This window comes from Melitaea cinxia, chromosome 6, assembly GCF_905220565.1.
Source record: "Melitaea cinxia chromosome 6, ilMelCinx1.1, whole genome shotgun sequence".
In the NCBI taxonomy this organism is placed as follows: Eukaryota; Metazoa; Arthropoda; class Insecta; order Lepidoptera; family Nymphalidae; genus Melitaea; species Melitaea cinxia.
The window spans coordinates 647,372-663,061 of record NC_059399.1 but is presented as its reverse complement, the minus strand read 5'-3'; the positions used below and the strand labels follow the sequence as shown (position 1 = coordinate 663,061).

Genomic DNA, 15,690 nt, shown 5'->3' with positions numbered 1-15,690 from the left:
GTTTAATAAATACATCTCTGATAATACTCTTGACTCTTTCGACATACACATTCAATCACACAACTCAATCTACATAAGCTTTACGTACACACACACTAATGTCAAGTTAACTTGAGATTCCAATACAATAACAACGTAACGTAACATTACGTTCGATAAAAAATATTAGAACCAAAATGAAATACCGCTCAAGCAAGACAGCCGACTCGGTTGAGAATGAGCAATTACTTTTATTGGTCATGTCTTCGGGCTTCTGTACTCATAATGGGAGCTTCACGCTAGTGTTCTGAAATTGCTATTAGAGGAAAAGATGACATCAGTAGTAACATTTAATGTTACTTATTGCACGATTTTTAAAATATATATTTTTTAAATTAGTTGTGATTTCTTGGAAATTCATCATTTAAATCTATTATACAGAATTCTCGTGTCACGGTGTTTGTAGTTAAACTCCTCCGAAACGGCTTTACCGATTCTCATGAACTTTTGTGTGCATATTGGGTAGGTCTGAGAATCGAACAACATCTATTTTTCATCCCCCTAAATGTTAAAGGTAGTCCACCACAATTTTTTTTAATTTTTTGATAAATTTTTTATTTTTTTATGATACAACATTAAAAAATACATAAAACCCTAACTTTTCAACCCTCTACCACCAATCTCTATTTTTAATAGCGTTTAGCAGCAAGACAACGATTGCCGGGTCAGCTAGTATATATATATAAGTTATATACAAACACGGTCGTCACTTCCTAAGTTAGGCAACTTAATGTTGAAATGAAATACTTTTTGTAAGAAATATACGTGTAAATAATGCAAAAATAACCAGACACAAGTTAGACAATGAAAAATTGTTTTACTTTCCTTTTTCATGTAATATAAAAAATAGCAAAAACAAATAAGTGTGTCCTTCCGTGACCATGGTTGCTGTAAAGTATATGAAACGTCGGAAATTTAAAAAATTAATAAAATCAGAAGTTGTTTCATTATAATTCATTCTAATAAATTTTCACCGATTATCAAGATTTTGGTGAACAGACAGAAGAAGAAGAAGAAATATACTATATTGTGCATATTAATATTTTTTTTTTTTTAATATTTTTTAATATTTAATATTTAATATTTAATATTACAAGCTAACATACATAGGGTTCTTTAAAAATAAAACTTACAAAATAATTATGCACAAAGGCGGCCTTATCGCTAGGTAAGCGATTTCTTCCAGACAACAGAGTAGGTAAAACTCACTTAGGTATGTGGATATTCGCATCAAGGATAGTCATTACATTAAGGCGTCACTAAGCGTCACATCTATATCATTACGGCTCTTGTAACTGCAGTATTACTCTCGAACACCATGCTTTCGCATATTTATATTACAAATCCTTATAATTATATTGTTTATTTAGACAATAATGACCTAAAATATGAAATGTCTCGTTAGCAATTGTTACAATTCTAGCACCATGGTTGAGAGTAAACTTCTGCGAGAAATTTAGATATATCGCGTACCATTCGTAAAAATAATTTTCATATAAATTTGAATTTCATTCGCAGTATATTAAATTGAGTGTCTCAACTTTATTTTAATCGAAAATTCATTTCCCTGAACATTCCAGCTCGAAACACGAAAACAATGAAATATAAACATATAAAGATAAAGTACACCTGGAGAAGACTATGTCTAACAGATTCTTAAATTACGTTTTACGAAATATAAATAAATAGGAAAAAATACTCAGACGCCGTTCTTCTCATTCGTACGGAATAGCTAATGTAATCTCGCAATGTTGTAATAAGATACAGACTAGGTAATCTTAATTTAACCCAACGTTCTGTGAAATATGATGGAAATTGTAATTTATTTATTATACGAAATTCCATTTGACGATTATTCTTAATTATATTCCGAAATTTATATGAACGAAATTTTCTGTTGGCGTCATGTGAACGTTTTTATAATATACTAGCATCACGCTCCGGCTTCGCACGAGTATTTAAATAAATTTCGATTTTTTTTTCTAGTTTTAAAAAAATATATAATAGTTATAGCTTATATCACCCGCGGATAGTGTAGCTTTCCAATGGGGAAAAAAATTCAAATCGGTTCAGTAGTTTCGGAGCCTATTAAATGCAAACAAACAATCAAATCTTTTCTCTTTATTATATTAGTATCCGACAAGTCAGGCTATGTAATATTGAGATGAAGTTTTTTCATCCCTTAATCCTTTAAGTTAAATTTTGAATAAATTTAATCAATTGAGAAATTATGCATAAATAGTGTTGTATTACTTTAATGACTAAGTTGGCCAGAGCTCTAAGGAACGGCCAGCAGCTAATGTCGGCAACGCGCTTGCAATGCTACTATGGTATGGTATGGTATGATTAACACGGGCTGGTTTCCGCAACTCGACGACTTTGCGCCTATTTTGCGTGTGTGGGAGTAATCTATTCATTCTTGCCACCCAAACTCCTCCAGAAACTTTAGAAGTCTTTTTGTCTTCTTGAAGATCTCCGAAAGTTGCAATGCCACTAGTGAGGCCGGCGACCATAGGCTACGGTATCCGTTTATGATTATAAAACGGTGATTACCGTTCCACCACTCCTTTGCCACCTTGATTAATTGTATAAAAATGATTCCGACACCCTATAAATTTCTCACTGTTGGGCATTAACCTCTAAAAGATATATAAATACTTATTTATAAATATGATATACCTACAGCAGATTAGCACGATATACTTCACATATGTAGCAAATCTCACTTCTTAGCCGACTTCCAAAAAATAAGGAGGTTCGCAATTCGATTGTATTTTTTATGTATGTTGCCTCAAAAAAATTTACTGAGTAAACCAATTTCGAGCATTCTCTTTTTAATCGAAAGGTGATGCGTGTGATGTGGTCCCATTTATTTTGAATTGATATCTAACAAGTATTTTTCGAGTTATATCTAATAATGCGTATTTGCTTGACTATTTTTTCGTCGACCTACGTTGTATTATACCGCATAACTTTTAATAGATTGCACCGATTTTGATGATTCTTACTTTAATTGAAAGCTGATGCTTGTATTGTAGTCCCATTTAAATTTTATTGAGATCTATTGACGATTTTTTGAGTAATCTTTGATAACGCGTATTTATGTGATGGTGCGTACTTTGACGCCATCTATCGGTAACCAATAAAACTACTTCGGTTCGGACTATCGATCAACTACTATAACGTAGTGAGCTATATTATCCACAAGAAGGCAGCAACAGTTTATTCTTTATAAATAATTTTGATGATGATGAATTTTGATGTATGTATGTATATATGTATATGTGTTTACATGTAAGTACGTATGCTTTGTATGTATGTAGATATTTTATGTATATATGTCTATGTATGAAGTATTTTTTTTTCTATATTTTTTGAGTAGGGAACGAAAATGCATCATGTTTGCATGCATAATGTTGAATTTACAAATTATACAGGTACTTGCGCTGCTACCTTTTCAATGCATATTATCCTATATCTAAAGGTTGTCTGGAAGAGATTGCTACTAAGCGATAAGACCGCCTTTGTACATTGCTATCTCTATGTGTAAATAACTGTTTTATGTGATGTTTTTTTTTTCCAAGTGGTGTGCAATAAAGTATATTCTATTCTATTCTATTCTATATGCTGTGTGGTTACGACATTAAAGAATATAGCCACCCCTTCTCTTCCCGTGGGTGTCGTGAGAGGTGAATAAGGGATAAAACAGTTCTACTACCACCTTGAAACTGAAAAAGTCGACCGATGGCGGGATAACCATCCAACTGCTGGTTTTGAAATACACGGGCCGAAGACGAGCAGCAGCGTCTTCGGTGCGAAAAAGCCAGCTCTGCGGTCACCAACCTGCCTGCCCAGCGTGCTGACTATGGGCAAAACACATGAGTTCACTCCATTTTTGGCGCGAACTCGTGGAGGTCTATTTCTAGCAGTGGACTGCGATTGGGTGAACTGATGAGCTAATACAGTTCTTAGTACATAGATAGTGCTTGATAAACCAAATTAAAACCAATTAGACGAAATTAAATCATTAAAACTGATTACGTGAAACGAAAAATTCAAAAGAATGAGATCAAAAGTAAACAAAGTAGGCGCAGTTTGCGAACGCGATTATTCCACCCCACAATTACGCTTGCAAATAGAGACGTCAGGCAATTCGATGGGGGCGAGCATAAAAAATTATCACCCCATCCCGTCCCGTCACGAATAAAAGAAGTAAGTCGCAAGTAATTTTTCTACAAGCTCTACACATAGCTGTAATAAAAACTCGTCGAGTTGAGGACAACCTTGTATATATCACATTCTTAGCTTATTTATTTCAGGACGGCCGCTGCTCCTGACACTCGGAATGAAAGTTTAAATGTTCGTGAATAATGTGAATTACGTGACCCGTGATGAGCTCTGACGTCTTCTTCGGAAAGAGTTGCGAACTTTGTTTGTGTTTTTTGTTTGGGGGTACTGCTTAGATATATTTTAAAATAAAACAGATTGATTAGTTGAAAATTAAAATTGTTGTGTAGTGGAGACGAAATGCCATTAATGTGAACGGTCGGGATTTTTTTTGTTGCTGGAAATATATATATCTTATCTTCTTATATCTTATAACATACACACACGGTCGTCTGTTCCTATGGTAAGCAACTTAATGCTTGTGTTACAGGTAACAGCCGACTGTTATAAATATTTAGTTTTGATAAACATACATATAAATAAATAATACATATATAAATATATAAATACAGATATTACACCCAGACTCAGGCGGGAATCGAATCCGCGACCCGCACAAAGCAGGGTCACTACAAACTGCGCCAACGGGCTATTATATACCATATAGTTATAATTACGACTCGTCCATCCGCCTTATATATTATACATAGACTAAGATACATAGAATAAGGTGCATACAATAAGATATATAAAATAATTCATAGAATAAGCAAGAGACGCAAACTCAGCGTCTGGGCGGCCCCCCCTGACATCCGCTGGGCCCAAGACTGTAGTAGTTAAGCAGAGATATTAAAGCCTCCAAATCGGTTACATGTCTTTCATTTTTTTTAATATAAATTAAGTTAGTTAATAGTAAATTAATATAAATTGTTTCCAAACGCTCCGAAACCAAAAGTATATATTTTGTTTGTACAATTATTTTATTTTTTTATGTAATAATCACTCAGAGAGATTCAATCTCTTGCCATCGCAATCTCTTCTTAAATCTCGTCTATAATTCAATCAGAGAGAGAAAATTAAACAACAACCTGGTGGTACAACTTGGTACAATATTCCGATTACAACGTATGAGGTAACATATTACAAAAGGGCATTTTGTAACTGCTAGTCATTAACCACTGTCACTTCAGCTCATTTTATAAATTAATTATAACAAAATTATTGAATATAGACATGAGACGTACACGACGAGAGAATGATTTGACTTGTCCTTCAATTTCATGTCTCCGATTGCGTGTTATGTACGATGTTGCATAACATTTGGAAGGACTACCGTATTTTTAAGTGTACAGTACATAATGTTTGATATTGTTGCGATTTATTTCGCTGGCTTTGTTTAATTATTGAATTTTTATCTTGTTCCAGCCTTTTCAGTTGATATTCAATTAGTTGTTCTTGATGCAGGCGGGATTTTGTTTTTATTTTTAATATATTATGTATTTTTATTTTTACTGAGGTAGGGTACAGTAGGAATTTCCTGCTCAAAATATGGAGCAGCCCGACTGGGGTAATACCTCGACCTTACAGAAGATCACAGCAAAATAATACTGTTTCCAAGCAGTATTGTGTTCCTGTTGGTGAGTAAGGTGACCAGAGCTCCTGGGAGGATTGGGGATCGGGTCGGCAACGCGCTTGCGATGCTTCTGGTGTTGCAGGCGTCTATAAGCTACGGTAATCGCTTACCATCAGGTGAGCCGTACGCTTGTTTGCCGACCTAGTGACATAAAAAAAAATAATTAACTGCAATAGATAACAGACGTTTTTTTATCAACGACTAAAGGTAATTAATACCCACTTGAAGGAAATTATTTTTAACCGACTTTAAAAAAAGGAGTAGATTACTCAATTCGACCTATATTTTTTATGTATGTTCGGGGATAACTTTGTCGTTTATGAACCAATTTTGATAATTCTTATTTTGTTAGAAAGGAGATATCTCAAGTGTAGTATCGTGATAAAGAAACCAGGATCTGATGATGGAATCTTAGAGTAATTGAGGGAAATCCTCGAAAATCGTAGTGACGACTAGTGTGTTTGTTAATTTTTTTCGTCTTGTCGTTGTATTACTTGTCGATGTCGATTGTTTTTTTCGTTTGCGAGCAAACACAATTATTATACATTTTAATGTATGAAATGAAATATAATACATGCATCTATAACCTTTATAAAAAAGAGAACAATAAAACTGAGATTAAAAAATAAACCGCAATATATTCAGGATTAGCGTCGATCCATTCAACAACCAATCTCCGATGTTATAATACCGGGACTCATTTGCGAAAGGTTTCCTTAAAACGTTTAATATAGCAAGATGAGGTGAAATTGTTCCAAGTCACGCTCCTTATTACCCTCAAAAGGTTTGAGATTTTCACTCTAATAGCATTATAACCCTTGGAAATATTCATATCTTTGCGCAAAAAAATTGAAAAGGCTTCCAATACTTAAACTTTCTTTGCGGAAGCCTCTCGTTCTAGTAAGAAAATTCGAAATTATTGAACGTTCAAAGCGAACTCGATGTATGATTGTATCCTACGTTGCGCGTAAGCGTTTTCTATTGCATTTGCTCTTATGTGCTACTGTTTCTAAGGAATAGATCTTAGGTTTAAGGTGGTCAAGTACATAAACATACCCAGAACTAAAATTAAGTAACAATCAATTCTATTCCTCTGCCCAAAGGTTGCCTGGACGAAACCGCTGTTTTAGCGATAAGGCCGCCTTCTGCAACTAATGCAACTTGATTATTTTTCTTTACTTAATTAAATTTTTGTTATTTTTCGCGTTTGTATGTAAAAAAAGTGTAAATAAATAAATAAATAAATTTTAAATGAGCAATAATCGTAAAGAAATAATTAAAATATTATCTGTTTGTCTACATAATTATATTTTTAACCGACTTCCAAAAAAGGAAGAGATTCTCAATTCGACTGTATTTTTTTTAACCGACTTCCAAAAAAGGAGGAGGTTCTCAATTCGACTGTATTTTTTTATGTTACATCAGAACTTTTGACCGGGTGGACCGATTTCGACAAATTTTATTTTAATCGAAAGGTGGTGTGTGTCAATTGGTCCCATTTAAATTTATTTGAGATCTAACAACTACTTTTTGAGTTATATCTAATAATGCGTTTTTACTTAACGCTTTTTCCGTCGACCTACGTTGTATTATACCACATAACTTTCTACTAGATGTACCGATTTTGATAATTCTTTTTTTGTTAGAAAGAAGATATCCCTAGTTTAGTACCATGATAAGGAAACCAGGATCTGATGATGGAATCCTAGAGAAATCGAGGGAAACTCTTGAACATCCGCAATAACTTTTTACTAGGTGTACCGATTTTGATAATTTTTAATTTAATCGAAAGCTGATATTTATCATGTGGTCACATATAAATTTTATCGAGACCTGATAACTACTTTTTGAGTAATCTTTGATAACGCGTAGTTACTTGACTATTTTTTCGTCGATCCGCGTTGTATTACTCGTCGATGTAATTGAAGTCGGTTTTTTTTCGTTTGCGAGCAAACACAGTTATTTTTATACTTTAAAAATCTCGAGTTCATCAATTATGCTAAACTTGGTAATATCATTTACTAAAATGTCAATAAACTAGACATATTTAGTAATTAAAAAAACAATCCTTCTAAGAAACACTTCAACCGAATATCTTTTAAATTATTAGTAAGATCTAAGAAAAAGAAACACAGCACAAGAGGATGCACTAGCTTAGTTACAAGTTACAGCGAGTGCTCTCAAGCTTGAGCACTGCACTTGTACTTCGCGACTGACTTCACGGGGAAACACGAAAATAGGCAACGCAACATATTTATAAATACAGATGTTTCGCTTGTTAAAATCTGTGATGTTATATTTAAAAAATCTACAATCTTATATACCTTCTGTCTTATTTTCTCTGAGTATTTTAAATTATCATTATATTTAAAAAAAAAATCAGGTCAAAAGCTATCGTTACAAATTTATCATTTAAGAAAAATCGGGTCGAAAAAAGCAAGGTAAATACTGTGGGTCTAACAGTATGACAGTCTTAGCCAGAATACATTCAACCCGCTGATCTATTTTTTTTAATATAGCTAGGTCGGCAAACAAGCGTACGGCTCAGCTGGCGGTAAGCGATTACCGTAGCTTATAAACGTTTGCAACATCAGAACCATTGCAAGCGGGTTGCCGACCCTTCCCCCGATTCCCCCCAAAATTACCATTTGTCGAAAATTATTTATAAATACGCTTTCATATTCTTATTCAAAATAACGTATTGGTTCATGAACTGATGAATTAAAAACACATTTCAAACTCATGATGTTCAAATAAGCAATCAATATATCAATATCACGCGTTGGAAAAAGCAATTTTTTTTAGACTAATGTAAATATTGTCCGGTAACACAAAGGAGGATTTACACATAAACACTGTCAATTCAGCTGGCGGTCAAAGGACTGTCGAACATAAAATCTAATATAATTCCGAGCATTGGACAAACAACGATATCGTAGACGATAAAAATATTTCAGCAAATATTTTGTCAAATTTTTACCCCATACATATTCAAGGGAGATTGAATCGTCTCGCTTTTATGATAGAATAGCAAATTGGTAAGAATTTCCGTCGAAACGGCTCCAGGCGGACGGTGTCCAGTTGTAATTCCTCTTTATACAGTTTTACCGGCGGCCTTTTTAGGACTTTGTGAGCTTAAGTAGCTCCGAACAAGTTCGTTTTGTTAAAAATCAACGCTAAAGTTCAGGCGATTCTAGTCGTTTATAGTTTGTGATAAAATCTATTATCGCACTACTCCCTCGTACTCATGTCTTTCATTTTGGAATTATTTAATCCTATTTGTAATTTAGTGATGAACAAATTAAATAGGACTCAAGCTAATTTTTAACAGATTTATTCTTCAAAGATAAAACTAAAATTGTATGATTTAAATTTTTTTTTTCAACGTGTTCTTAATTTTAAAATTTAATTTGTATGTAAATAGTAATTTTTGAAATCAATTTTGTCCAGTAATATTATTAATGAGCAGAGTAAGAAATCGAACGCTGAACAAAGAATAATTCATAAAATTGATGAAAAAAAAAATTGAAACAGATGAATTCACAATTTTTTACTGCCAAAGACGCGACAGTGGAATTGTAAAATTTTATGTCGATCCTAAATTGTCTGAAGTATACTCGATGGACGTAACCGAATTAAAAAGAACCTAGAAACAAAGAAATACAAACCAAAACGTCAATGATGTAACGTCGACAGAAATCATAGATTCGAAACCGTAAAAACGTAATACCGTCGGTGGCGACAGTTGAATTTTTAGTCAATTTCTCGTTTGACACAATTGAATTTGATCTTCGAGTAAATCGGGTTTCAGGGCACGGAGAGCGGTTGCCTTTAGATGTCGTTTTAGGTGAAAGATAAGAGCGGCTAGCGACATATTTAGGAGTAATATGTAAGTACTTTAAAATGTGCTCAACTCAAGTGATATTTTACATATAAGTTACTTTCTTGTTAAGAAACTGCAATGTTTACCATTGTTTCATCTACTTGGTTGTTATGTGAATATAAAAATATTATAATACTAGCTGTGCCCGCGACTTGGTTCGCATGGAATAAAACAAAAAAGTTATTGTTCAGTCTGCAGAGTTATAAAATAAATAAATTTCTAAAATAAAAGTAGCCTAAGTTACTCCTTACTACATCGCTATCTGCCAGTAAAATTCCCGTCAAAAGTTCAGCCGTTTCAGAGATTAGCTGGAACAAACAGAAAGACAAAGAGACAGAAATTGCAAAAATGTCATTTTGGTATATGTACCGTGTATAGGTGGTACATATGCGCTAAATAAATAGCGGTTATTTTAATATTACAAACAGACACTCCAATTGTATTTATTTGTATAGATATTTTAGCAAAATGAAATTGTAATATTGTTTCAAAATCTTCTTATTACTGTTGCATTTATCGTGGTCATAAATAAGATTTATCTGGATTTATGTTATTTAAGAAAATTTAAAAAGCAAATTGTAGATCTACAGAATTTTCTCTAGTGAAGTTTAGATAAAAAAAAATGCAGCTAAAGCTTATTGAAAGGGTAAGGTAGTTTGGATTAGAGTACGCTGATAAAAATAGAACGAATAGAATGAATGTGAATTATTCTTATACTGTATGGCTACGGTACTAAAGAATATAGCCACCCCCTTTCTTCCCGTGGGTGTCGTAAGAGGCGACTAAGGGATAACAAAGTTCCGCTTCCACCTTGGAACTTAAAAAGCCGACCGGTAGCGGGATAACCATCCAACTGCTGGCTTTAAAATACACAGGCCGAAGACGGGCAGCAGCGTCTTCGGTGCGACAAAGCCAGTACTGCGGTCACTAACCCGCCTGCCCAGCGTGGTGACTACGGGCAAAACACATGAGTTCACGTTATTTTTGGCGTTAAATTGTGGAGGCCTATGTCCAGCAGGACTGTATAGGCTGTAATGATGATGATGATGAATTATTCTTTGGTTAAAATGAAAAAAATAATAATCATACGAGTTACAGGTCTAATGTTGTTCATAGCGTGTTACTTTGGACTCTTTGACGTTCCTTAAAACAACAACTTTTAATATTTTTGAAATTATACTTCTTTTGGTGAGTTAGAGAAAGAGAGTAATTTCTTACGATTCGCGCGCACACCGTTCTAAAAAACCGACACCCTGAAGCTAGCTAGTCAACGAAGAAGTTAGCAACGTGAAGTTAGTTAGCCAATGATGTATTACTACTTACGTGTCTACATAAGTACAAACATTTTTATAATAATCTAATGATCTCTACCTCTTATCTCTTACACCACACGCGATGCCTTTGTCTCGCCGTCCGCCGTGGCTACAGATGAATCGTTTGAGGCTACTTAACAAGTCATTGTACGGTGCTGCCGGCGGTCGAAGGCCAATCGGTGCCACAAATTGACTTCAAGTATTTCACTATTTGCCATTTTCTGCCTCTATTGCCACTTACTTCTAATATAATGTAATTTATTACATAGCAAAATCTTATAGACGTAACGATGTTATGATGCACTAGCTGTTCCTGCGACTTGTCCGCGTAGAATTTAACGAAAAAGTTATTGTTTAGTTCGCAGAGTTATAAAATACACAAATTTCTAAAATAAAAGTTGCCTAAGTTACTCCTTATTATATCAGCTATCTGCCAGTGAGATTCCCGTCAAAATCGATCAAGCCGTTTCAAAGATTAGCCGGAACAAACAGACAGACACAAAGACAGACAGACAGGCAAAAATTAAAAAAAAAAATTGTATTTATGTACCGTATATACATCCATATGCATTTAATAAAAAGTGATTATTTTAATATTATAAACAGACACTCCAATTATATTTATTTGTATAGATAAGTGTTATTCCTTTGAAATAATTTTAATGTACATTAAAATACAAGTAATATACAAACCTTAGTCATATTATATCGTTTTAGCCGTAGTACATTTTGCAACAAATTCGCTTACAAGCAAGTTATTACTGTATTCTCACATTACCAACATCGTGCGCTTTGAATAACGGTTAATTAATAAGAGATGACTTACAAATATTTAGTACGTTGTTAAGTTTCTGGTACATACTAATAATATAATGTTAGACGCTTCAGCCTGTAATATCGCACTACTGGGCATAGGCCTCTTTCCCTGTGTAGGAGAAGGATCAGGGCTTAATCCACCACGCTGCTCCAATGTGGGTTGGCGGATATATTCCCTACTATGAGTAACGATCGCTATCAGGTGTACATGATAACAACCGGGACCGACGGGTTAACGTGCTCTCCAAGGCACGATGGGGAGACATAAGGACTGCACAAACACCCAGACCACGGCAAACACCTGTATGACCAATACCAATGTTTGTCATGTGCAATCCATGGCTGTGACCGTTGCGCCAACGCGGCTTCATGTAGTGTTAGAGTATATGCTTAAATGCGTTGCGATGACCAGTTGAAATTGCAAATCTAACTCGATATAATAAAAGATAGACTGCAAATCATTACGATAAGGCTTTTTTTTATACAACGAGGTCGGAAAACTTTCCTTCCACGGTCGGGCTCCAGATTCCCAGCAGGATATTACCTGCTGTGCCCTGCCTCAGCGACTTATAGCAGACGACAGTTATAATAGTCTCAGTCAGAGCTATCTGTTGCGCTAGCTGTCGTGGGATACTTCCTTGCACGTTATATATATTTATATATATATTTCTTGTGTGCGTGTGTATTTCACTGAACCCCTCCTAGACGGCTGGACCGATTTTGATGAAATTTTTTGTGTGAGTTCAAGGGGATTCGAGGATGGTTTAGATTTACAATTTGGTCCACTGGAAAATGTTTATTTAACTAATTTTTCATTTATAAGTAGTTGTTAATTTTGGAATGTTTTACATTGGATCCGGTAGACTGCGCTACCATCGCAGTATCAAATATTAAATATTATTCTATTTTAATTTCAGTTTGTCCCGACAGTTGGTGCTGCGATCAAATTAAGAAAAATATTTGAAATTTTGTGTTCTGGCAAACAACGTTTGCGGGGTCAGCTAGTATTTATATATGAACAGATATATTATGTGTGATATTGTGTGAATAGCTAGTAGTGTTGCCCAAATGCAAGAACAAGACGAGACTTAGCCAGTCTTGGTCTTGGTCTTGCGCCAATACACCTGGTCTTGGTCTTGGTCTTGGTCTTGCGCTCCCAGTCTTGGTCTTGGTCTTGGTCTTGCAGCAAGAGTCTTGCAAATCTTGCAATTACCTATTAGTCTATTACTATTTATTAAAGTTTACTTTAAATCTTAGAAAAACGTATTAGAATTGGAACATTGTGAGCTTGAATTAACATAGCCATAGTAAAGATCAAGCAGATTAATAAATAACTGAAGATTTGATAAGAAATTCGAAAAATCAACTGACCTATATGTCGTTTTCCATGGAAGTAACTGTTTCTTAATAAACATTTATGATTTATAAGCTTACATTTGCTAAAACATGTAAAAAAACAAATTAATTACAATAACTTGACTGTATTTTAAAGAACAATACTTATCTGTCTAGAAAGAGATTGAACCCTCAACTTATAAGAAATTTAATAAAAGAGTTTTACGATTTATCATTTATTTGAATAAAAAATAAAATACAACAGGCGGGCTGGTAAGTAATACAAAACTCTTATCGCAGGCTTTTTATTTTATTAGTAGGTAAGTACCTACGCTTTTTATATTATTTTATTAGTTTTGTAGAATTTTTTTACACGTTTCAAGTATATTTAAAAGTGGCTACAATATTTATTAAACGGGTGATATTTGAACACTTTTTGCTATTTTTTCTTGTAAAAACTTAAGAAATATAATGACTAAATGTACAATAATAGTACCTAAGTAATTAGTTTAAAACCATATAAGTAATCAATATTATAATATATACTTACTAGAATGAATTAATATGACATCTACTACCTATCCTTACCATTTTATCCTAATCATAATACTACTTGCGTGATCAGTATAATGTATTCATTTTCATTCTAAGCACTCTGAAACTTATTTATTCCTTGGAACACCTGTAGGTACTCTTAAAATTCGAAATTATTTTGCATGAGTATACCTACGCCCTATGGCGGCAATCAAATAGTGTCAAATGTTATGATTTCGGCGTGGCGGCAACGATTGTTTTAGATTTCAAAAGAAGCCGCCGGCGCGTGTATCATAACCATGTACTTCCGAAAAGCAGCAAATTTCTTTGAGAAGTAAGTACAAAACCTTTGATGCCGCATTATCAAAGTGCCGATGGTTAAAACATAACTATGCATGCACTCAGTTTGATTTTAATAGATATTTTTTTATTCGCTATGTTTATGGTATTAGTCGTAATGCGCATAGGTCCAGTTTTTCATATTCTTTGATACAGTTTTTTGCGTCTCATAGAATTCCTAAGCGTACCTACCTATACACCGAACTGTTACACCTAACTACTCAGTGAAATAGCGCTAAGTCCTAGCTGCAAGACGCAAGAGTCTTGCAGGCTATGTCTTGTTCTTGCTCAAGTCTTGCACGGTCAGTCTTGGTCTTGGTCTTGCTAAAAATACGCGGTCTTGTTCTTGGTCTTGGTCTTGCAAAAACGCAAGAACAAGACCAAGACTGCAAGACCAAGACTGAATTTGGGCAACACTAATAGCTAGGCTATATAATGCTACTAGAGACAGTTGAGAGTGACGTGCTTTTTAAATTACTTGGGATGTCTGGTTATACAAGAGGATAATAAATAGAATCATAGCGTTTAGTGTTATTTAATATCTTGACAGATGTAAAAAGAGCAGATTTTTAACGTTTTCCGTGTCACGTCCTTTTGCAAAATAAAAATCCACCTTAATATCAGTCCATCTTCAGAAGTTTCAAGGTTTACATATTTAAAAAGTTTAAACTTTTTCTAGTTGGTGAGTTGTCGATATGAAGAAGCCGCCACCAGTCGACCGATAAGAGAGACGCAAGCCCTGATGCCACCATGAGCGGGAGACGTGGACCCTTCAGGAGTTTTGCTATCAGCTTGATACAGATCATAACGATTATATGTCAAGGTAAGTTCACATGTCTCAGACTAACTTTAACTTCCAATTAAAGACGTATATTAAATCTTATTACGGTAGCATTTATATCCAAAACGAACGCGTTATGTAAAAGGAAAACATTGTTTCGTATTATTTAGCTGTGATCTTCCGTAAGGTTGAGGTATAGCTCTAGTCTAACCCCACCGAGTTTCGCCAAGCTTTGATCAAGATATTTTCTGCTCTACTCTACCCCAATTAAAAATAATTCTCAGACAACAGTTTACATAACTCAAGGACTCGAGATGTGTCCAATAAATGATTAAAGCAGGTGAAACCACGTGTGACTATTAATATAAAAAAATAATAAAATGAAATTATAGACAGGTTTGACATTGACAAAATTATTCAATAACTTGAATACAACAAATGAAGGTAAATAATTTTTCAATCATTGCTTATAGAAAACCCACGAGTCTCATATTTAAGGCAGGTAAATGTTTCTATAATGTGTTTGTAAATTGATTTCATATTATTTTTAAATTATTTTGATTTTACTTGGTAAATATACACGATACTCGTTAGAATCAAATTTATGAAATATTTTTTATACTAAAGTTATTATTATTATACTAATGTTATTAATATTTTAAGTGGACAACCATAACACAGAAGTCACTTACACACGCATAATATATATTGTAGAAAATATGTATATAAAAGTATATTTAAAACTAATATACCTATTAGTGTATTTGCACATGTTTATGTATGTGGGTGTATATGTATATGTATTTTATAGTCACTATAATAGCTGTACTTATTAACCAAATTTTATATA

General features: G+C 33.9%; 1 protein-coding gene across 1 annotated transcript in view; it reads left to right on the top strand.

The window, feature by feature from the left end:
* Positions 1–15,690, top strand: part of LOC123654464 (lachesin-like) — a 160,492-nt gene that overhangs the window by 90,220 nt on the left and 54,582 nt on the right. Inside the window, exon 3 of the mRNA XM_045590364.1 lies at positions 14,774–14,882. Coding sequence (XP_045446320.1) covers positions 14,774–14,882 — 109 coding nt within the window. The remainder of the gene's footprint in view (positions 1–14,773; positions 14,883–15,690) is intronic.